The 24,128-nt window shown below is 43.3% G+C and overlaps 1 protein-coding gene across 1 annotated transcript in view; it reads right to left on the bottom strand.

Annotated features, from left to right (window-relative positions):
• Positions 1-24,128, bottom strand: part of DCC (DCC netrin 1 receptor) — a 734,614-nt gene that overhangs the window by 31,432 nt on the left and 679,054 nt on the right. The window contains exons 25-26 of the mRNA XM_087715396.1: positions 22,562-22,678; positions 8,847-9,002 (exon numbers count right to left, since the gene is read on the bottom strand). Coding sequence (XP_087571522.1) covers positions 8,847-9,002; positions 22,562-22,678 — 273 coding nt within the window. The remainder of the gene's footprint in view (positions 1-8,846; positions 9,003-22,561; positions 22,679-24,128) is intronic.

The following is a 24,128-nucleotide window of genomic DNA, read 5'->3' as shown; positions in this document are numbered from 1 at the left end:
GGCTGAAGGCTGGGGATCATGGTGGCCTCAGGCATGAACAAGGAGGTAAGAACGTATGGGGAATGGGGAAAGCTCCTGCTTAGACCCCCACCCACATTTCATGTAGTGTGAGCCTTTTGAACCAGCCCTACATGCAGGTCTGGAAAACCCCCATACAAAAAAGCATTTTTTTTCTTACATTGGCTGCAACAACGGCCTCGTTATTCAACGTGCAGGGAATTAAAACACATCCATCCTTGATATTTGAGAAAATACCATTCATATGTCTCCATAACACTCCTTTCGCACCCTGAAGCTGATCTATAGAACGAGATTACTTTGACAAAATAGCCACGTTTTCCCCCACCTAGCAAAAGGCATTAAAAAAAGAAGTCAATATAAAGCCATTATTTTGGACTATTGCTACCAGCCATGTTTGACAGTGGTCAATATGGCAGACAGGTTTAACACCTGAACTCTGCCTTTCTCTATAATTTTCTTCTCTTTCTCTTGCAGCAGATGGTGGAAAGGTTTGTTTTTTTGCTGAGGGTGATTCCCCCCACCTCCCCACCCACAGCCTTGATACCATCCACTCCTACCTCCCCATTTATCTAAAATAGATTTCAGAAAGAGACAAAGAGAAATCCAAATACGGCCCATTGGGCAGAGTGAATGGCTACACTCCACGGCGAAGCTCTCTCTCTCTAATGCGATTCCACATGATGGATTTGAAGGGCGACTCTTTCCAATCAAAAGGATGTTCAGTCATGTAATAATGCAGGGCGAGTTACTTGGAACTGAGTTACTGCAACACACCATTTGTACTTGTCTACAAAGGGGTACGGATCTCAGCAACTTAGGTTAAAAATGTCTGCTGCATTTATCTAGTGCAGGGGTGTTAAACTCAAGACCTGTGGGCCAGATATTGCCTGTGGGGCGTTTAGATCTGGCCTGCAGGGCCGGCCTAGAAACAGCAAAGGACCAACCCGCGATGCCTCTGCCAGAGAAATTGGGCTGGGGGAGGATGGCAGTGGGCTAGCAAAACAAACTAAAAACAAAACAAAAGGAGAAATGTTTCCCCTTTTGCATTTGAGCATGCAAGAAGGGACCGGAAAGGGGAAAGGAAAAGAGGAAAGACAAAGAAAAGAAGGAAAGATTGGAAGCCGAGGTGGCGCAGTGGTTAGAGTGAAATACTGCAGGCCACTTCAGCTGACTGCTAACTGCAGTTCGGCGGTTCAAGTCTCACCGGCTCAAGGTTGACTCATCCTTCCATCCTTCCGAGGTGGGTAAAATGAGGACCCAGACTGTGGGGGCGATATGCTGACTCTGTAAACTGCTTAGAGAGGGCTGAAAGCCCTATGAAGCGGTATATAAGTCGAACTGCTATTGCTATCGCTATTGCTATAAGTCGAACTGCTATTGCTATTGCTATTGCTAAGCCCTAAGACAGCAAGGAAGGAAAAATAAGGAAAGATAGACAGGAAGAAGAAAGGAGAATGAGGAGGGAAGGAAAAAGAAGAAAAGGAAGGAAGGAAGGAAGGAAGGAGGGAGGGAAGGAGATTATAATGAGAATGAAGGATGTCCTGCCTTAGCACTTGGCCACCACAGGTGCCCCTCACATGGGTCCTGTGCCACACCCACCATGCCCATGCCCATCCAAGCCATGCCCAGCCTTGGCTCTCCAAGGTCAAACACAGCCATGATGTGGCCCTCCATGAAATCAAGTTTTACACGCCTGATCTAGTGTGCCACTGCTTTGCCAATTATTTTATACAATCATTGGTTTCAGCCATTGGCTTCTCCAGCTTGACCTGATTTTGGCCACCAGAATTTTTTTCTGCAATTTGGAAAAAACATCAAGACTACATCTTTCCCCTTGATAACTCTTCACGGGCAAGTTTGTAATCTGCCTAGTTTCATACTCCCATCATCTTTAAATCTAGTCACTGTTTCCTTGGACTGTGGCATTTGCTATTTCAGTCTGGAATATCTTACTAAGCCATTTAGAACATAGAATAAAAGTGTTGGAAAGGATCTTGGAATTTTTTTTAGTCCAAACTCCTGCTCAAGCAGGAGACCCTATATCATTCTGGACAAATGGCTGCCCAGTCTCTTTTTGAAAGCCTCCACTGATGGAGCATCCACAACTTCTGGAGGCGAGCCATTCTACTGATGAATTGTTCTTATTGTCAGGAAATTTCTCCTCAGTTTTAGATTGGGTCACATTTTAATCAATTTTAACTGCCCTGACATCAACTGGGAAACAAACGCTGCACCAAGTGGAAGATCCAACAGGTTCCTAACAAACTTAGCAGAAAACTTTGTTTCCCAAAAAATAGAGAAGGGAACAAGGGGATCAGCCATATTGGACTTAATTCTCACTAACAGAGAGAAAATGATAGAAGGTGTTGAAGCCACAGGAACCTGGGGGCAAGTGACCATGCAATATTGGAATTCAACATTATGCAAACATAAGTAGTAGAACAAAGTCAAACTAGAATCTTGGACTTTAAGACAGCTATTTTCAATAAACTTAGAGAGAGCTTGGGAAGAATTCCATGGATGAGAATCCTCAAAGGGAAAACAACTCAAGAAGCTTGGGAAATTTGAAAAATTAGATTACAAAAGCCAAGTCTAGCACAATACCAATGAAGAAGAAAAGTAACAGCTCCCAAAAGAAACCAGCATGGCTGCATAAAGAACTCTCTGACAAATTGAAAGACAAAAAACATATATATATATAAAGTGGAAAGGGGGGGACATAACTAAGGCAGAATATAAGCAAATAGTCCGAGCATGTAAAGACGAAGTGAGGAAAGCTAAGGCTCACAATGAAGAAAGGCTTGCCACAAAAGTAAAAAATAACAAAAAAAGGTTCTTCCAACATGTTAAAAACAAGAAAAAAAGTTAAGGAAACAATTGGTCCATTGCTAGGAGAAAATGGCAAGAAGGTGACAAGCAACAGGGAGAAAGCAGAACTATTTAACGCAGGTTTTGCATCTGTCTTTACACAAAGGGATAAAACAGTCCAACCTATCAAAAACAGCACCACAAAAATCAGATTAAAAACACAAGTTGAAATAGGGAAGAAAATGGTAAGTGAGCACCTGTCTACCCTAGATGAGTTCAAATCACCAGGACTGGATGGATTACACCCCAGGATTCTGAAGGAACTGGCAGACGAGATCTCAGAACCACTGAATTATATCTTTCAGAGATCCTGGAGCACCAGGGAACTACCAGAGGACTGGGAAAGAGCTGATGTGGTTCCCATCTTCAAAAAAGAGAAAAAAACAAATCCAGGAAACTACAGACCTATCACCCTGACCTCAATACCAGGAAAGATTCTGGAAAAGATAATCAAGCAATGAATTAGCAAATATCTGGAAAGAAACAAAGTAATAGCCAAAAGCCAACATGGGTTTGTCAAAAACAGATCATGCCCCGACTAATTTAACTGCATTCTTTGATAATGTGACAAAATTAGTGGAGGAGAGGAATGCCATAGACATAGTTTACTTGGACTTCAGTAAGGCATTTGATAAGGTAGACCATAACCTACTACTAGATAAAGTAGAAGAATGTGGGTTAGACAGCATCACCACCAGATGGATTTGTAACTGGCTGACCAACCGCACTCAACGTGTAGTCCTCAATGGAACTGCATCATCATGGAGGGAAGTATGGAGTACCCCAAGGTTCTGTTTTGGGCCCAGTACTCTTCAACATCTCCATCAATGATTTGGATGAGGGGGAAAATGTGGAACTCATCAAATTTGCAGATGACACCAAGCTGGAATAGCCAACACTCCAGAAGGTAGGCTAAAGATACAGAAGGATCTTGACAAACTTGAACATTGGGCACTATCTAATAAAATGAAATTCAATGGTGAAAAGAGTAAGGTTCTACATTTAGGCAACAAAACCGAAATGCACAGGTACAGTATAGGTGGTACCTTGCTCAACAGTAGTAACTGTGAAAGGGACCTTGGAGTCCTAGTGGACAACCATTTAAATAAGAGCCAGCCGTGTGCAGCAGCTGCCAAAAAAGCCAACACAGTTCTAGGCTGCATAAACAGAGGGATAGAATCAAGATCCCATAAAGTGTTAATACCACTTTATAATGCCTTGGTAAGGCCACACTTGGAATACTGAATTCAGGTTTGGTCAGCACGATGTAGAAAAGATGTGGAGACTCTAGAAAGAGTGCAGAGAAGAGCAACAAAGATGATTAGGGGACTGGAGACTAAAACATATGAAGAATGGTTGCAGGAACTGGGTATATCTAGTTTAATAGAAAGAAGGACTAGTGGAGACATGATAGAAGTGTTCCAATATCTCAGGGGTTGCCACAAAGAAGAGGGAATCAAACTATTCTCCAAGGCACCTGAGGGTAGAACAAGAAGCAATGGGTGGAAACTAATCAAGGAGAGAAGCAACTTAGAATTGAGGAGAAATTTCCTGACAGTTAGAACAATTAATCAGTGGAACAGCTTGCCTCCAGAAGTTGTGAATGCCCCAACACTGGAAGTCTTTAAGAAGATGTTGGATCGCCATTTGTCTGAAACGGTATAGGGTTTCCTGCCTAGGCAGCGGGTTGGACTAGAAGACCTCCAAGGTCCCTTCCAACTCTGCTATTGTATTGTATTATTGTATTGTATAAGCCCAAACATTGTTGCTGCTGGTTTGCATCGGAACATCTAATGTGACAGAGACTTCAAAAATATTGATGTTTCTTTTCAGAAAAAAAATCTTTGTCTGTAGGATTAACAGGGCATAAAAGACAGGAAAAAGATATAGCGTAAAGTTCAGGGTGAGCTCTTTTGGGATTCCTGAAGTAGTTTCTAACCAAGCATGGGGAAAGTAAGAAAAGCACTTACTTGATGAGTTAGTTACATGTCAATGATAATACATTGTTTTCCTCTGATTGCTTATGAGCACATCATGCTTTAAGAAGGAAAGGAGTCCAGACACCAGGTGTACCATTGGTAACAACTAGATAAATTTAATCAGGAGAATAATCTTTCTCCCAGTTCACAGTTTGTCAAGTGGAAGGAAAAAGACTTCCCACTCCTTTGAATGATTGCAAAGGGAAACAAGGTGAAGGCTAGAGACAATCTTCTTCAATCTATTTCTATCTATTCTATCTATTCTATCTATTCTATCTATTCTATCTATCTATCTATCTATCTATCTATCTATCTATCTATCTATCTATCTATCTATCTATCTATCTATCTATCTATCTATCTATCTTATAGGCATATAAAAAGGATGTATGTATGTGTCAGGCCTGCAATTATATTCCTTTTAGAATTTTGGCCTGCCACTCTCTTATTTCATTATGCTGTTTCAATAGTAGAGTTGATGGGATGGGGGAATAGACAGGAGTAGGATTGTGGAATGTATTGTTGTAATTCTTTTCTAGAACCCAAGGTCATCTTTTGTCTCTGCACTTTTACACCTGACCGGAAGCAGCTGGGTGGAGATGCCAGAGTGGAAGAAGAAGATTGGACCATGTGATGGATTGGGGGTATGGGGACAAGATCATGAACTTTTAACTGGGTGGGATTCTGAAGTAATTTCCAGAATTGGGATTTACACAGATGTGCTAAGATGTCTGATTTATTAAATTGGAACTTTAATGATCATTTTGCCTTGGACTCTGATTTAATTCTACATGATACTTGGAACGCTGACAGTATGTATGTTCCAGCATAACTCTGGAACGCCTTGAGCAATTTCAACCAAACTTGGTATACAGATGATGCACCCTCTGGAAACAAATACTGGGGTGGTGGTGGTAAGACACCACTGGGGTGTGTGTCTCTCTGTGTGTATGTGTATGTGTGTTCCAGCATAACTCTGGGACACCTGGTCCGTTAAGGAGAGCGAGCACAGCACCCTAGAGCAGAAATTGTTTGTGATTTCATGGGAGGGAGAAGGGAGAGCCTGGGCCCTTAAGGAGAGTGAGTGTGGTGTCCTAGATCAACAATTATTTGTGATGTCAGTTCCTTTGCAGCTTCCTCTGGAAACCCAGTCATGATGTTCGCCCTCCAGTGGACCAATGGGGAAGCATCTGATGGATTTGGGGCAAAGTGCCAGGATCATAGACAGAGCGGAAAAGAGGAGTGCATAGGAGGGGGAAGGGAGAGGAGAGAAATGATGGGCATGGGAGTAGGGGGAAGAAAGGCCCCTGTCAGACAAACGGATCCCTGTCAGACAAATGACATCTATAAATACCAGGGGAATGCCGGGTTATCACCTAGTCAAGAATAAATAAGAATACATTTGAACTTCTGCTACGGTTTCCTTCAGAAGGAAAGAAGAGCAATTCTTAAGATTTTTAAAAATTGCCCATGTGCTTCTCGCTATTCTTTCACTGATAAATGGGTACAGAAAGGACAAATTGTTTGATTTTTCCAAAGGAGAAGCTCTCTGTTTTATCTGTGTTTCTCATTTATTTCCAATCTTAAATTAATTCATTCTTGTTGGGATTCTATAATTATTTGAGAATTAAAAACAGATGCAAACAAACATTTATGTTCATTTCTCTTCATATAATCATTTCCCCCATTCCCCTTAACAATATTATACAGATATACAGATATACAGATATACAGATAGATATACATATATACATATATACAGATATACATATATACAGATATACATATATACATATATACATATATACATATATACATATATACATATATACATATATACATATATACATATATACATATATACATATATACATATATACATATATACATATATACATATATACATATATACATATATACATATATACATATATACATATATACATATATACATATATACATATATACATATATACATATATACATATATACATATATATATATATATATATATATATATATATATAATCAAGCTTGAAATAGATCTATACTAGTCTCCCTTTATTTATTTATCAGCACAAATATAACAAATGTAACAAAAAGGCAACAGTAAAAAATATTGGGTTTCTGTCTGGATGGTCTCTTGTGACGAGCCGAAGGACAGAGAATGGAAGTGTGATCTTCCTCCCATATTTGGGCATACCAGGGGTTGTGACTTTAAATATATATAATATATATATATTGTGTGTGTGTGTGTGTGTGTGTGTGTGTGTGTGTGTATGATGGTGCAGAGGTTAGAATGCAGTATTGCTATTATTTCTCTCCCAGTATATGCACTGTTATATTCTTTAATACCGAAAGGAAGGCATCACAAAACTCAGAGAAATGAGGATTTTCAAAGATAACTGAAGAGAATTTTCAGATACTTATGAAATTTTTACACTCAGTAAATTTATCCAAAAAGGCAAAGAAAACGTCTCTTGCCAGATCCAGCTTTTACATTAGGCAATGCAAAGGCAGGGCAGGAACAGAACAGAAGATACAAAGGGCAACTCAATTATTTGTAAATGCATTACTTGAGAAGGCACTATATGGAATGAATAAAAGCTGATAAAAATGGTCAAATTCACATAGGCTACCACATACAAAAGGTACTTTTTGACTGGTATGACTTATTTCTCTGCTATTCTTTACTTGGCCAAGAGCCAAACCTAATAGGGCACCCTTTTTACTTCATAGATACTTAATGGTTTTCCCAATTCCTAACACTCAGGGAGATGGAAAATAATTGACATAGTCACAGTACCTAATGCAGCAACATGTCAAAACTTGAGGAATGTTGAAGGTATTTAACCATATTATACCAATACCCTGCTTGCATTGTCACCATTATTTGTAAGACAGGAAGTGTGAACATGGTTCTAGGTTTTAAGTCATATTGTGCTAACATGTGCATTAAGGGGGGAAAGATAGAACATTGGAAACAACTGGAGCAAAATCTGACATAAAATATCTTGTACAATTGGAAGTGTCTAACCATCAATTGCTGGAAAACTAAGGAAGCCTGGAGTTGCAAGGATTTTAGTAGAAGTTTAGTAGATGTTGCATTTACTTAGTAATGGGAGGTGCTCAGTGGTGGGATCCTACCAGTTTAACAACCAGTCCGGTGATCGCACACGTACTCCATGCATGCATGCACCTGGTACATGCTGCACATGTGTGCACAGTTTTGAAACAACTTACCTTCTGCATTACTGCTTGGAAGGAAAATAGCTGAGGTGCGGCAATCCGTTCTACCGCACAACTCAGCTAAGAGGATATAGCTCAGTAAAGTACGAGGGTGAGTGGGTGGGCCCAGCTAATAGTCAGAGCGAATCGGTTCACTCACAGCTGAGTGTCAAAGCTACCAGTTCACCTGAACCGGTCCGAACTGGTAGAATCCCACCCCAGTGGCAGTGGTGAAATTCAGCCGGTTCTATCTGGTTCAAGCGAACCAGTAGTGGTGGCGGTGAGAAGTTCCATCCACCCGCCCAGATGTCATCACATCCGGTTCTTGACGCTTTGTGCATGTGTGCGCTCACATTTGTGAACCAGTAGCAAAGGTAAGTTGATTTCATCTCTGCCTGGAGGTGCTGGTGCTGGAATGAAGAATGAGGACTTTCCATATTTAAAATGTTTCTTATGTGATAAAAGGTAAGAAATCAGTAGAAATCATCATGCAGCCCATTCGTATTGTTATTATAAAATATGTAGAGAAGGAAGGATGATTAATTTCTCAGCTGGCCTGCACATCTCCAACATAAGCACTTACCTCCAAATGCAAAGCTGTTCCTTCCATCTTTTCCATCCGTTCTTGTGGTTCAAGGAAGAAGCCATCTCCTTCTCAAATCAGTTTTCAAGACAGATTGCCTTGTGGTTTCTGTGTCTTACATATTTCTCCACCATACTGAAGTTAGAATTAAGCAAGACTCTACTTACTTCTCCCTGTTCCAAAGGTCCGTTCCACTGTAAGTGTTGGGAATGGCACAGGACGGAGAGTGAACTGAGGGTGTGGATATCCACAGGTGGGGGATGGCAGGATTCCTGGATACTGGGCACTTTCTAGTGTTGGCACTGGGATGGCACTGACAACAGCTGGAGAGAAAAAAAATGGAATCCAGTCACTTGTGCTGAACATCATTATGGAAAAACAGAGTTTATCCCAGAAATTGGGTGGATAATTTTTCAGAATTTTCCCGAAAGTCAATGAGCATACTTAATACTCCTCCTTCCTCATATTTTCTTCACAACGGCAGCCTTATCAGGTGAGTGGCCTGAGAAAGAGTTACAATCCCAAGGTCACTCATCTGGCTTTCATACCTAAGGCAGGAGTAGAACTTCCAGTCTCCTGGTGATGGGCCCAAAATCACCCAGTTGGTTTTTATGCCTCGGGATCAACTAGAACTCATAGTCTCTTGGTTTCTACACTAGTGTCTTAACCACTGGACCAAACTGGCTAATATCAGTGATGTGCAGGGAAGCTGAACAATATTGTGGTTTTATGTGGGAAGGTGCTATTTTTCTCAGGCTGGCATTGGGTGAGGACTTGCAACATGCCACTTGACTGAAACATAATTATGATTTTAGAGATTCTAGCTCACACTCTCCTGCTGTCTTGAAGGAAATAAATCTAAACTATGCCATCAAATTAAGCTCGACTATTTAAAAGAAAGAGACACATGATGGATTAAGTCACAGATGAAGTTGATGCTATTTATTATAAAAACAGATCAATTAGTGCTTATTTGTAGTTGAAAATGTCCTCCAAATTAAGAGCAAAGTGTGATTTAATGGCAACTAATAATTGGAAGATACCCAAGTGCTATCAAATCAATGACTATTGCAAGAGAATACATTTAAAGTATGAGATTAATTTTCTCTTTTTTTAAAAAAAAAGTAGGGAGAAAAGGAACTATCATGTTTCACTGCTTTGTTTTATTTCTCTATGTTGGTCTGTCAGAATTAGAGCAGTACATACTTCAGTTACATCTCAGGCACCAAAAAAGAGAGAAAGAGACTGGGAGGTGAAATACATTTCAATTATTCCATTCTGAACGTAGCATTATGGTTTTTAAAAAGTGTATTTTTATTTCATATCCATAATCATTTTACGGTCACTGTGATACAGTTATGCAAATATTATCGCTAATAATACTGCCGCTGTAATCAAGGGCACATCAGTTTAATGGTTTGTCCCCCATTACTGTGTATAAGTGTTTTATGAGTATTGTTATTACTGTGTTGCTGTTAAAATTGTTAAGAAGAAACAAATGTTTGCATTTTCTGAATAAGTACATCCATTCAGTTTCACTTCTGTAACACAAAGGCAGTTCTTTAGCCAGTTTTAGCTTTGAGTAAAACTATAGTTAAAAATATCACACCCAGTTCCTCTACAAAGGCACAACAATTAGAGAAGAAGAATAACACAAATATGTGCAAACTATTATCTGATAAGCTTTAAATTGTGAGTCTGCTAGAAGATAACATCTCCCAAAGATGAAAGACACTTGGAAGAGAGAAACCTCCATTTGGTGGGATGGACTAGAAACAGAGAAAGATCTTTGAAAATTTGTAATTTAGCATAGTATCCTTGGCAGAATGGTGTTCCAGATATGAAAATCATATTCATGTCATAATCCTGTGATAGCGACCCGTGCCACAGGTACCATGCAGCGCCGTCTCTGTGGGCATGCAAGCTAGTTCAGCTCCACCTCACATGCATGCATGCCTCACCGGTGGGGGGGGGGCGCGTGCATGCATGTGCGGTGCACATTGAGATTGAAATTTATTTGTATGCCGCCCTTTTCCCTGGGGGGACTCAGGGCGGCTCACAATGCATGCGCATGCATGGAACCCTGCACACATTCATGGGGGTGAAGGCATACAGGGGGATGCATGCGAATGTGTGGGGGGTGGGGCATATGTGGGGGAGGGCACATGTGTGTGCACATTGCATTTGGGGGGTTTGTGGGTGCGCACACATTCTTACTCGTGCGCACGTGCTTTGGCCATTCGGTCTAGAAAAGGTTACCCATCACTGTCATAATCCTTGGCTAATGCTGGTAGAAAATTCTACTGACCCAAATTCCCAGAAACCAGACATAAATGGCATTTCAAAACTCTCCAGAGAGAAGTTGAGTGCAGAACTTTTCAGAATTCCTCCAGAAGGAAACAGGGTCAAAAAATTTCCAAGGGAGGGGAAGCCTCCCTCAGTAATAGCACTAGCATTGCTATTGAAACTGATTCATGGGGACTGATTGTTGGGGGAAATCTGCTGACTCTTTAAGCCACTTTGAGAGGGCTGCACGGCATAATGAAGTGGCATATAAGTCTAAGTACTATTGCTATTATTTCTCTCCCAGTGTATGCACTGTTCTTTTGTACCCAAAGGAAGGCATCACAAAACTCAGAGAAATGAGGATTTTCAAAGCTAACTAAAGAGATTTTCAAAGATAACTGAAGAGAATTTTCAGATACTTATGAAATTTTGACCCTCAGTAAATGTATCCAAAAAGGCAAAGAAAACGTCTCTTGCAAGATCCAGCTTTTACATTAGGCAATGCAAAGGCAGGGCAGGAACAGAGCAGAAGATACAAAGGGCAACTCAATTATTTGTAAATGCGTTACTTGAGAAGGCACTATATGGAATGAATAAAAGCTAATAAAAAGGGTCAAATCCACATAGGCTACCCCAGACAAAGGTGCTTCTTTGACTGGGATGACTTATTTCTCTGCCCTTCCTTACTTGGCCAAGAGCTAAGCTTAATAGGGCACCTTTTTAACTTCATAGATACTTAATGGCTTTCCTAATTCCTAACACTCAAGGAGGAGGAAAATAATTGACGTAGTCATAGGACCTACACCCGCGTAGAGAAGATACATTGGATGCTTCATCACAACAAAATACAAGAACATCACACTCAGCTTTGGAGTATGTAAAGCAATTTCCCTTCTACTTTCAATAGCAAATTCAGTGAGAACAGTGGGGTAGTAAGAGAAGGGGAATTAATTCATTCATTCATAAATTAATATTTATTTTTAAATATTTAGAAATAAATATTTAGAATTTATGATGTTTAAATCTACGTTTGGCAGAGATACAACTCAAAAAGTATGCAACCTAATTGATATTAGTGAAGGCAATTCTCAATCTGCTAGTGCTAGAGTAATTAACACATTAAACTCAGAGTAAATGTTGGCCAGTTTTTTCCTTCATAATGTCAGACCTACTCAACAATTTGAGAATCATGAAAGTGGTATCTAATTATGAAATACTCATTTGTGATATTTTTTTTTAGTTGGAGTTAGAGTTTTTCCTAATTTGAGCGGTCCAAAACCATCCCAGGTCTTTGTGATACAACATCAACTATCTCAACAATAATTGGCATCGCTAGCAATTTCTTCCCATTTTCCAATTCCTGCTCTTCAACATTACTGTCTCTTGCAATGGCTTCAGCAATAAAGTATGCTCTGTTCTAGATATCAATCTGTCTGAATTTTAAAATCCCATAACTTTTAGTGTCATTCCCAAGGACTTCATATGTGATTTCATGCTTCCAGTAATTCTTATTGATGGTAAATTGGCACCTAACATAAAAGTCAGTGCAGTATTTTCCCAACTTCTTAATGTCTATTTTTTAAAAAACTAAGCTATGCAATTTTGCTGTATTCATTTAATGTATGATCAAATGTTTCAATACATAGTTTGGCACAAGTTGCATCTACTATCCCAGCTGGGTATTATTTCTGCCTCAAATAATAGTAATAAAAACAACTACAATAATTCTATTTGTCCAAATGAATATCACATTGGCTGTTGACTCTAATGATTGGGTCATAGCCAAAGATTAATTTTTTGTTGTTAGTTGCGAAGTTGTGTCCGACCCATTGTGACCCCATGGACAATGTTCCTCCAGGCCTTCATGTCCTCTACCATCCTCTGGAGTCCATTTAAGCTCACGTCTACTGCTTTGGTGACTCCATCCAACCACCTCATTCTCTGAGGTCCCCTTCTTCTTTTGCCCTCAATCCTTCCCAGCATTAGGCTCTTCTCCAGGGAGCCCTTCCTTCTCATTAGGTGGCCAACGTACTTGAGTTTCATCTTCAGGATCTGGTCTTCTAAAGAGCAGTCAGGGTTGACCTCCTCTAGGACTGACCAGTTTGATTGCCTTGCAGTCCAAGGAACTCGCAGGAGTCTTCTCCGGCACCAGAGTTCAAAGATTTTTTTTTTAGATTTTATTGGAAATTTATATGCCGCCCTTTTCCCTGAGGGGACTCAGGGCGGCTTACAACAATAAGGGAAGGGAGTGCGAGACAAGACTTAAAAAGAAAAGAATCGTGATTAAAAGAAAATTAATCGTAAAAACACAACATTCACTCAACATTCGGGCGGGGTTAGAGTAATCCTATCCCCAGGCCTGACGGGATAGCCAGTTCTTGAGGGCTGTGCGGAAGGCCTGGACTGTGGTGAGGGTACGGATCTCCACGGGGAGGTTGTTCCATAATGTCGGAGCTGCAACTGAGAAGGCTCTCCTCCGCGTAGTTGCCAGTCGGCACTGGCTGGCGGATGGAATTCGGAGGAGGCCTACTCTGTGCGATCTGATGGGACGCAGGGAGGTAATTGGCAGGAGGCGGTCTCTCAAATAGTCAGATCCACTACCATGGAGCGCTTTATAGGTGGTAAGTAAGACCTTGAAGTGCACCCGACGATCAACAGGTAGCCAGCGCAGCTCACGGAGGATTGGTGTTATATGGGCGAACCGTGGTGCGCCCATGATCACTCGCGCGGCCGCGTTCTGGACTAGCTGAAGTCGCCGGATGCTCTTCAAGGGCAGCCCCATGTAGAGCACATTGCAGTATTCCAGCCTAGAGATCACAAGGGCTCAAGTGACTGTTGTGAGAGCCTCCCGGTTCAGGTAGGGCCGCAACTGGCGCACCAGGCGAACCTGGGCAAATGCCCCCCTGGTCACAGCCGACAAGTGGTGGTCAAAACTCAGCTGTGGATCCAGGAGGACTCCCAAGTTGCGGACCCTATCTGAGGGGGATAAATTTTGCCCCCCCAGCCTGATTGATGGAACGTTAGCCAAATTTTTGGGAGGAAAACACAACAGCCATTCGGTCTTTTCCGGGTTGAGTACCAGTTTGTTAGCTCTCATCCAGTCTTTAACAGCCTCAAGGCCCCGGTTCATCACGTCCACCGCTTCATTGAGTTGGCACGGGGCGGACAGATACAACTGCGTATCGTCCGCATATTGATGGTACTTAATCCCATGCCTCCGAATGATCTCGCCCAGCGGTTTCATGTATATGTTAAATAGCAGGGGGGACAGAACCGAGCCCTGCGGCACCCCATAGGTTAGGGGCCTCGGGGACGATCTCTCCCTCCCCACCAACACCGACTGCGACCTGTCCGAGAGGTAGGAGGAGAACCACTGTAAAACAGTGCCGCCCACCCCCACCTCCCGCAGTCGTCGCAGAAGGATACCATGGTCGATGGTATCGAAAGCCGCTGAGAGGTCGAGGAGAACCAGGATGGACGCATAGCCTCCATCTCTGGCTCTCCAGAGATCATCGGTCAATGCGACCAAAGCGGTTTCAGTGCTGTAACCGGGCCTGAAGCCAGACTGGAAGGGGTCAAGGTAGTTAGCTTCCTCCAAGGTACGCTGAAGCTGTAAGGCCACCACCTTCTCAACAACCTTCCCCAGAAAGGGGAGGTTGGAGACTGGACGATAGTTGTTAAGAACTGCTGGATCCAAGGACGGTTTCTTCAGGAGGGGCCTCACCACCGCCGCCTTAAGCGCGGTGGGGAGGTGTCCCTCCCGAAGAGAGGCGGTAACAACCGCCTGGATCCAGCCTCGTGTCACCTCTCTGCTGTTGGCAGTCAGCCAAGAGGGACACGGGTCCAGTATACAGGTGGAGGAACTCACAGCTCGCATAGCCTTGTCCACATCCCCAGAGGCAACATCCTGAAACTCAACCCAGAGATGGTCTACCAAGTTATTCCCCTGTGTCCCGGCTGGATCTGCAGGGGTGGAGTCCAGTTCCGATCGAAACCGAGCAATTTTGTCCGCCAAGAACTGACTATATTCCTCAGCCTTACCCTGCAGGGGGTTCCCCGTCTCCCTCCTATTTAGGAGGGAGCGGGTTATCCTGAACAGGGCGGCTGGGCGAGACTCGGCGGACGCTACCAAGGAGGCAATGTGTGATCTTTTGGCGGTTCTCAATGCCCAAATATACTCCTTGGTGCAAGCTGTCAACAGTGCTCGGTTCGATACGGACCTGTCGGATCTCCACCGGTGCTCTAGGCGTCTCCTCCGGCGCTTTATCTCGCGGAGCTCCTCGGTAAACCAAGGGGGTCTCCGCGAGCCGCTGACCCGGAGGGGCCGTAGTGGCGCAATTCGGTCAAGAGACTCTGATGCCGCCGAGTGCCAGGCCGCAGCAATAGTCTCCGCCGAACTGTGGGCGAGAGCATCTGGAATGACCCCAAGCTCCGTCTGGAACCTAACAGGGTCCATCAGTCGCCTGGGGCGGAACCACCTGGTCGGTTCCTCCTCCCTACGGTGGGGGTTTGGCCTCCGGAAGTCTAGCCTCAGTAGGTAGTGGTCTGACCACGACAGGGGAATGATCTCATTTCCCCTCAGACCAAGATCATAACTCCACTGCTCCGAGAGGAATACGAGGTCGAGTGTATGTCCTGCCAAGTGGGTAGGGCCTCGAATTACCTGGGTCAGGCCCATGGCTGTCATGGAGGCCATGAACTCCTGCGCTCCATCCGAGTGTTCACCGAGCGAAGGCAAATTGAAGTCCCCCAGAACCATTAGTCTAGGGAACTCAATTGCTAGCTCGGCTATTGACTCGAGGAGCGCAGGGAGGGCCGCTGCAACGCAGTTGGGAGGCAGGTACGTTAGCAGCAAACCCGCTTGACCCTTGAGGTCCAACTTCACTAGCAGGGACTCACACCCGACAAGCTCCGGAGCAGGGATCCTACGAGGAACTAAAGACTCCCGGACTACAATAGCCACACCGCCACCCCTTCTCTGGGCTCTCGGCTGATGAAGCACCTGAAACCCGTCTGGGCACAGCTCTACGAGGGGGACTCCTCCCTCCGTGCCCAGCCATGTTTCAGTAATACATGCCAGGTCTGCCCCCTCATCTACAATCAAGTCCCGGACGAGGGGAGCCTTATGGATAACAGACCTGGCATTTAGCGACAGCAGCCTGAGACCAGGGTCCTGATCGCTCACGCCATCTGACCTTGGAGTGGGACTCATAGGGCCGGAAGGAGGGATCTCTGCAATATAGCGAACCCTCCTTCCCCTATAATGGCCAGCCCTAAAGTCCCCGCCATATCTGCCTCTCCCTGTTATGACCGCAATGCTCCGACTCTCTCCCGTGGGCATAATTCCCCCAACCACCCCAATGGCCCCCGCTTGCCCCGCCAGGTCCTCCGAATCAGGCATACTCAGACACTCACACAGGCAGTCCCCACAATATAATTAAAACACAAAAAGAATACAGCAATAATAGTACTAAAAGTGGGTCTTTCATACTAACTCATTCAGTCCCACGCACTCACATTCACACCATCCCAATCTCATGCACTCAACAAACCAATTTAAAAATTAAAAATTAAAAATTAAAAGTTGCGCAAGTTGGCAAGTCCGTACTAAGCTTGTGATAGTCCAAGGCGTCCTCCACCCTCCCCTAGGGGGGGAGGGGGGGAGAGGTACTCCAATCCTCTCCCTTCCTCTGGCAATTAATTGGCAGGATGGTTAAAGGCCCAGTTCAAAGGCCTAAATTCTTTGGTGCTCAGCCTTTCTTATGGTCCAAAAGATTGATTAAGTTCCATCAACTCCAACCTAGTTCTAACTAGAACTAAGGAGAAATTTCCTGACAGTGAGAACAATTAATCAGTGGAACACTTGCCTTCAGAAATTGTGATTGCTCCAACACTGGAGGTTTTTAAGGAGAGATTGGACAACCATTTGCCTGACAAGGTATAGGGTCTCCTGTTGAAGCAAGAGGTTGGACTAGAAGATTTCCAAGCTCCCTTCCAACTCTGTTATTCTGTTATTCTTTTTCAACTTATTGTCAACTCTTGGTTACCACATAGATAACCATAACCAAGGCCCCAAGAGGTATTGAGATACCACTGTAAATATATCTTGCTCCATGTAGCGCAAAATTAGAATGATCAAGTCTAGTAGTGTTAACTTCCCTAACAAGAGCCAGCAAAGTTTTGAAGTAGTAATCAATCAATTAGTAGTTCTATCTCTGAATTTCCCAAACTGTGAGGGGTATCTCTCTTAGGGAGGTGCAAACAAAGTCCAAAGGAAGTGCAAAGATGGATTTACAATAAATTATATCTATCTATCTATCTATCTATCTATCTATCTATCTATCTATCTATCTATCTATCTATCTATCTATCTTATATCTATCTATCTATCTATCTATCTATCTATCTATCTATCTATCTATCTATCTATCTATCCATCCATCCATCCATCCATCCATCCATCCATCCATCCATCCATCCATCCATCCATCTATCTATCTATCTATCTATCTATCTATCTACATTTGTTTTCATCTATTTCAAGGAGGTAGAATTTTGTTCTTAATTCGGAGGCCGGACCTGTACCTCCAAGACACTAGTCCAAAAAAGACATCCTGGCATTTTGTAATACTGAACAAATAATAATTGCTCATCTGATGCATATTAAAATCAGGGCAATCTTGCTCAAATGGATGGGAGTCAAAATTTTAAGCACATTTTATTCATGCTGTGAAATTAAATTAATGACACTTCCAGTCAGATCCTTTCCCTCAGCTAACATGGCTGTGATTATTAGGTTCATAACCTGTTGAACTGATTGCTGAAAATGCAGCATTTATTCTCCGATGAGAGGACTACAACACTTGATGGCATTCTTTGCTAAGAACTTCTAGTCTGAATGTATTCTAATGGATCTGCTTCTCTCTTTTTTTCCATCTGCATTTTCAAAAGAGAAAGAAGGCTGGGATTTTTTCCCCTGCTGCTAAATTCAAGTACAAATTGTCTAGAGAAGGGGGTCAAACTCAAGACCCCCGGGTGCTTACATTTGGCCCACGTAGCCACCCTGGAAACAGCGAAGGACCGGCCCATGGTGTCTCTGCCATGGTGCCTCTCCCAGCCTCCATTTTTGGCCATGTCAGTCTCTTGAAGTCCTCTGCCAGTGGAAACAGAGCACAGTGAGGGCCATATCAGGGGTGGGTTCTGGCAGAGACTACTGCTGGGTAGCTCAGGGATGTGATGCACATGCTTGTTCTTGATGTGTGCTGTGTGTTCATGCACAGTATAACTAAAATAGCTCTGTGCATGTGCAGAAGCAAAAAACAAGATGGAAAGGACTGGTTTGGGGGTGGGGCAGGCCTGGGTCGCTGCCAGTTCCAGCGACTACCGGGCTGAACCAGTAGGAACCCACCACTGGGCCACATCCTTTGTTTTCGCTGGCAGGGGGTGCAGGAAGCCGTCACTTCTAAAAATGGAGCTCGGGAGCTCATTTTGCTGGCAGAGCTGACACCACAGGTGTCCCTGACACAAGTGACATCAAATGGCCATGCTGCCCCCCCCCCCCCCGGTCACACACACCCAGCCCCCAGTGGTCATACGCAAACCTGATGTGGCCCTCAGTGAAATTTGACACCTCTGGTCTAAAGAATTGTGGATTTTTTTTCAAAAAGCAGAAGCACAATTACTGCAAATAAATATTCACACCACCACCGCCTTTAAAGCGATGGTACATAAAGACTGATTTCGAGGAACGAACAAGATGATTAATTCTTTTTGAGAAAGCATTTGTGCATCTGAGTGTATGTGTGTACATGCCCAGAAAAGGGATAAGATCATGTCATTAAAATAACTGACAGCTGTCTTCAGATTAGCTCTGGGCCTTTTATTTGACAAATGGATAAATAAGTTTGCAACCACGGAGTGCCAAAGCTGTCTCTCGTGACAGGCTCAGTGGTAGCCCAGCTGATTTATGGTGGCAGAAGTGAACAAAGACACAAATTCATATTGTCCAATTATAAGTTCTGCTGCTACAAAACAATTACAAACTAGAGAAGCAGATTGGATTTCTAGGCTGTTTCTCTTCAATAATCCAAACCCTTTGTATGAATACGCCACTTTTTCACCTCTGGGTAATCTTTTTGATGGTGTTTGGGTGCGAGCTGAATGTTTCTACCATTTTCAAAGTTGTTTTGCACAATTTTATAAAAATATGCTACTGGCTTGCATGTCCTCTGCTTCTCTTCATTCAAAATTTCTGCTGCGAGCTATTGATTTCAAGCTTGTTACTTTTAATTCATGTTGTGAGCTGCAAAGCAAATTAAAGTTTGTTGGTGCAACTGGCAGGAAATCCAGGGCAGAAGCACAGGGGCCTTTCTTTCCCATATCGATATACTACTAAAATTCTTCTGTCTGTTTGATACCTTGTAAGCTTCAATTGGACAAAATAGTGCATCATAAAATAACAATTTTTGAGTCAAAATATCTCAAATGGACTACCATAACTTGCTGGAGAAGATTGATGCAAGTTCCTTGCACTGCAAGGAGATCCAACCGGTCAGTCCTAGGGGAGATCAACCCTGACTGCTCTTTAGAAGGCCAGATCCTGAAGATGAAACTCAAATACTTTGGCCACTTAATGAGAAGGAAGAACTCAATGGTAAAGAGCCTAATGCTGGGAAAAATTGAGGGCAAAAGAAGAAGGGGACAACAGAGAATGAGGTGGCTGGATGGAGTCACTGAAGCAGTAGGCATGATCTTAAATGGACTCCAGAGGATGATAGAGGACAGGAAGGCCTGTAGGAACATTATCCATGGGGTCGCGATGGATTGGACATGTCTTTGCAACTAACAACAACAACAACAACAACAACAACAACAACAACAGTACACATCCAAAATCCAAGTCCAAGGACACCTGTGTGTTTGAAATTTGGCAAAGTTGTGGCAGCTTAAGCACCAATACACTTTCCAACTACATTTTCCAGAAATGTGTAGGAAGGGATCAGAGGAAGAAGATTGGCCCAACACATACTGTAAGGATTTTTTTTTAACATATCTCTATTTCTATTCAAGGCTGTGTTTCTATCCTACCTATCAATAATCCCAGAGCAGAATTGGGGGGCGGGGGATGAGGACGGACCCTGCTTACAGTTTACTTCTAGCAACGTAAAAAGTGTTTCAGTCAGGTTGTATAAAAGCCAATTGCACCGTTAGTTAGTAGATCACCAGTTGTCTCAACCAATTTTAAAACAATTTTGTCTTTGTGGGTTAGTGGAAGGCCTTTTGGTTGCCTTACTAAAATAATCAATACCTGAGGAAACTGTCCTCACCAACCTGAATGCCTTATTTCAGTGTTTCGATAAGAGACTTAAATCAAGTGGTCCTTAATACGGATAATAATTAAAAGGGAAAGCTGAATCTCTTTTATGCTTTATCCAGCACTAACAGCTTTTCCAAGTAGTTCAGGAAGTATTTTCTTTGCTTTTTTTTAAAAAAATGTCTGCGTGGTGAATAGCCAACCTGCATTCACCATCCTTGTAAACGCCAGATATTGTTGAAGTGTAAGGGACTGCTACAGAGAAGAGGGAGTCAACTTATTCTCCAGAGCACCCGAAGGCAGTCTGAGAAGCAATGGAGGGAAACTAATCAAAGAGAGAACCAACATAGACTGTCAGTGGAACAGCTTGCCACCAGATGTTGTGGGTGCTCCAACACTAGAGGTTTTTAACAAGAGAATGGGCAGCCATTTGCCTGAAATGGTATAGGGCGGTGTTGGCAAACTTTTTCGGCACTGAGTGCCAAAATGGGAGTGCGCACACATATGCTGGAAACCAGAAGAGCAGCTGCCCGGTGCACATGTGGGTGCCAGGAAGACAATCGCCTGGATTCCGGCATGTGCATGCCTGCTGGACACCTTGTCTTCCAGTTTCTGGTGTGTATGTGCATGCAAAGATCAGCTGGCTGGTGCGCATGGGCATGCCAGAAATCAGAAAAGTAGCCACCCGGTGCGCAAGCCAACAGGTCTTTGTGTGCACATGCATGTGCAAGGTGCATGCACACTGGGCGGATGCTCTTCTGGTTTTCAGCACTCCCATGTGCGTGACGACCATCTGGTAGGCATGCCGGAACGAGGAAGAGCAACAGGCAACAGCTCGTGTGCCCACAGAGATGGCTCTGTGTGCTACTTCTGGTACGTGTGCCATAGGTTCACCACCACGGGTAGAGGGTATCCTGCTTGGGTTGGACTAAAAAACTCTGTCTCTTCCAACTCTGTTATTCTGTTACTCTGGAGCAGGGGTGTCAAACTCATGTCGTCATGTGACGTATTGCAACTCTCCCCCCTTGCTAAACTGGGTGTGGGCATGGCCAGCGCATGACACATCTGGCCCCTAGGCTGTGAGTTCAACACCCTTGCTTTAGAAGATGGGTTTTAACATATATGCTTGGATTTTCTCAACTCCTTTTTGGGTTATCTGAGATACTTTTTTTCTGTATCTCAGACAGCCAAAAATATTTGTCAGTCTTGAAAAATGCCTGCAGATAATTTATTATTATATTAGATTTGTATCCCAGCTTTATTAAGTAACTTATTAAGTAACTTGGTAAATATGCATAATACTCTGTCCTCCCTATTCCCCCCACAGTGGTGGGTTGCAGGCGGTATGCCCCAGTAGGGGCGTACTGGAGCCAGCCCGGAGCACTGGATACCATTCCTGTACAGTGCTCCGGAGGGCCCACCTGCATGCCCAAGCTCCTTTCCTGTGTTTTAAAGCTTCTGCGCTGCCGCACACATGTTTGGCGCATACAGCTGGAGCGTCACAGAGGTGCTAAGACGCATGCACATGCTGCATGCGTCCATGACGACGGCACCGTACCGGTTGGAACGGGATTTGAAACCCACCACTGCCCCCACAAAAACTCTGTGGATTAGGCTAAGAAAGAGTGATTGGCCCAAAGTCACCCAGCCAGCTTTCCTAGCTAAGTAGTTTTCTAGTTTCTAGTCCAGCACTTTAACCACTACACTAAACTGACTATAATCAATCATAGTGGCTGATATTCCCATTGTTACATTTCTAGGCATGATCCCTTCTTAGGTTAGCGTGTGAGCAATTGTTGTCATGGGCCATTAAGACAGTTGATGGCTCCATACTATATATCTATCAGCTGTACTTCACTCACCAACATGAGTTAAGGTAGGTCTCCATTCAAGATGCAAGCAGGTAGAAACAATTGTGTTGGAGAAGACTTCCATGTAAACATGTCTATTTATCCAACTGAACCGTCATCTTCTTTTAACAATCCTATAATCCCTTGCGGGGTAATGTCTGAGCAACTGAATGGAGCTAAGTACTGGCCAGATGCCCTTATTGTCACCAATGAGGAGTTATATTCAACAGATATATTCTCAACGTGGCCAGAAAGAGAAATACCTACCTCTATCTAGGATCGAACTCATAGCCTCCTGATTGTGAGGTGAGAGTCCCCCCCCCTCTAGGCCACCGCGTCACTCTATTTATCCAACTGAATGAAGAGAGTTATCTAACAACATGACGACACAATGGAATTCCTGTTTGAATATTAGGGCAGATGTTAGGCTTACAAGGATTGCTGGGTTGTGAGTCCATAGGAATCATGAGCTTGGCACGTGTTGCTCGCCGAGCTGCAAGTGAACGTTCCAATGTGGATATGCTGCTTCCCACTTCTTCCGTGTCAGGAACTGAAAGAAAACAAAGCAAAGCTTAAATGCATGAGCATAAGATGAGCGGCTATATAAATGCTTTAAATGACTAAATCAAATTCCCATGCAAGCTGTTTGGCTCCTTGCTTCCCAGCCAGTGGAAAGATAAATGGAGATCTTTTGTCATAGCTTCCACTTTAAAAAGTTGGGGACTCAACTTTGGAACGAGCTCCCCATGGAGATTCGAACCCTCACCACCCTCCAGGCCTTCCGCAAAGCCCTTAAAACCTGGCTGTTCCGACAGGCCTGGGGCTAATGAGCTTTTGTCCCCTCTTGAATGGTATGGTTGTTGTGTGCTTTTAAATTTTGGTATTGTTTGTTCGACTTTTTTTATTCCTTATTTGTACCCCCCCCCCCTTGACTTGGGTTGTGAGCTGCCCTGAGTCCCCTCGGGGAAAAGGGCGGCTTAGAAATATAATCAATTCAATTCAATTCAATTCAATAAACATCCCTTCTTAATAGCAACACAGAAAATATTAAGGGCCACTTTGGAATCCAATGAATTGCTGCTCATTTTCTCAGAATTGACTTTGAATGCTAATTCCTGTTATAAATTTGTGTCACAGCTTAGTCACATCTCCTTGTAGCGCCAATGGAAAGTGCTTTGCAGAAATGCTGATCATCTTTCAAAAATTTAAGTTGTTTTGAAAGCCTCGGTGGCGCAGTGGTTAGATTGCAGTACTGCAGGCTACTTCTGCCGCCTGCCGGCTGCCTGCAATTTGGCAGTTCAACTCTCACCAGGCTCAAGGTGGACTCAGCCTTCCATCCTTCCGAGGTGGGTAAAACGAGGACCCCGATTTCTTGGGGGAAATATGCTGGCTCTGTAAACCGCTTAGAGAGGGCTGTAAAGCACTGTGAAGTGGTAAATAAGTCTAAGTGATATTGCTATTGTGACTAGACTTCCTTGTAGTTTGTGGGGAAAAATCCATGACAAGAATGATCATGTTTTCACATGCTTATTATTTGGTTGGTCAGCATTTGACATTCTATGTAATTTTATTTATTCGTTTATTTAAATATTTTTCCCCAAGCCTGGAAACCCGGATTCTGGGAGTTCTAGTCCTGACTTAGCTATGAAAGCCAGTCACTCTCTCAGCTGGCAATGTCTAGGCTCAGGTGACAAATGGATCAACACTCAAATGGATCAACACTCAAAACGGAACCCTGCCCTTGTAGAAAAATTCTAGGAAGAAATGAAAAAAGTTGCCCATTTTGTAGCATGCGACTCTGAGCCACTAACAACAGCAAGAAAAAGCGGACAATAAAAAGCAAATACAAAATGAAAAGGAAGAAAAATAAATCAGAGGCCCAGACTATATCTATACCTATTCTCTTTAATCTCAAGGTTTTAACTTTATTCTTCTAGTGTCTGGCTTCCATCAATTCATGGAGCACTAACAGAGGTGGCATTCTACTGGAGAACCAGTAG

Source organism: Thamnophis sirtalis, unplaced genomic scaffold, assembly GCF_051295495.1.
Source record: "Thamnophis sirtalis isolate CommonGarterSnake01/CBP01778 unplaced genomic scaffold, rThaSir2_p1.2 scaffold_5, whole genome shotgun sequence".
NCBI lineage: Eukaryota > Metazoa > Chordata > Lepidosauria > Squamata > Natricidae > Thamnophis > Thamnophis sirtalis.
This window is presented reverse-complemented; position numbering and strand designations above follow the sequence as displayed.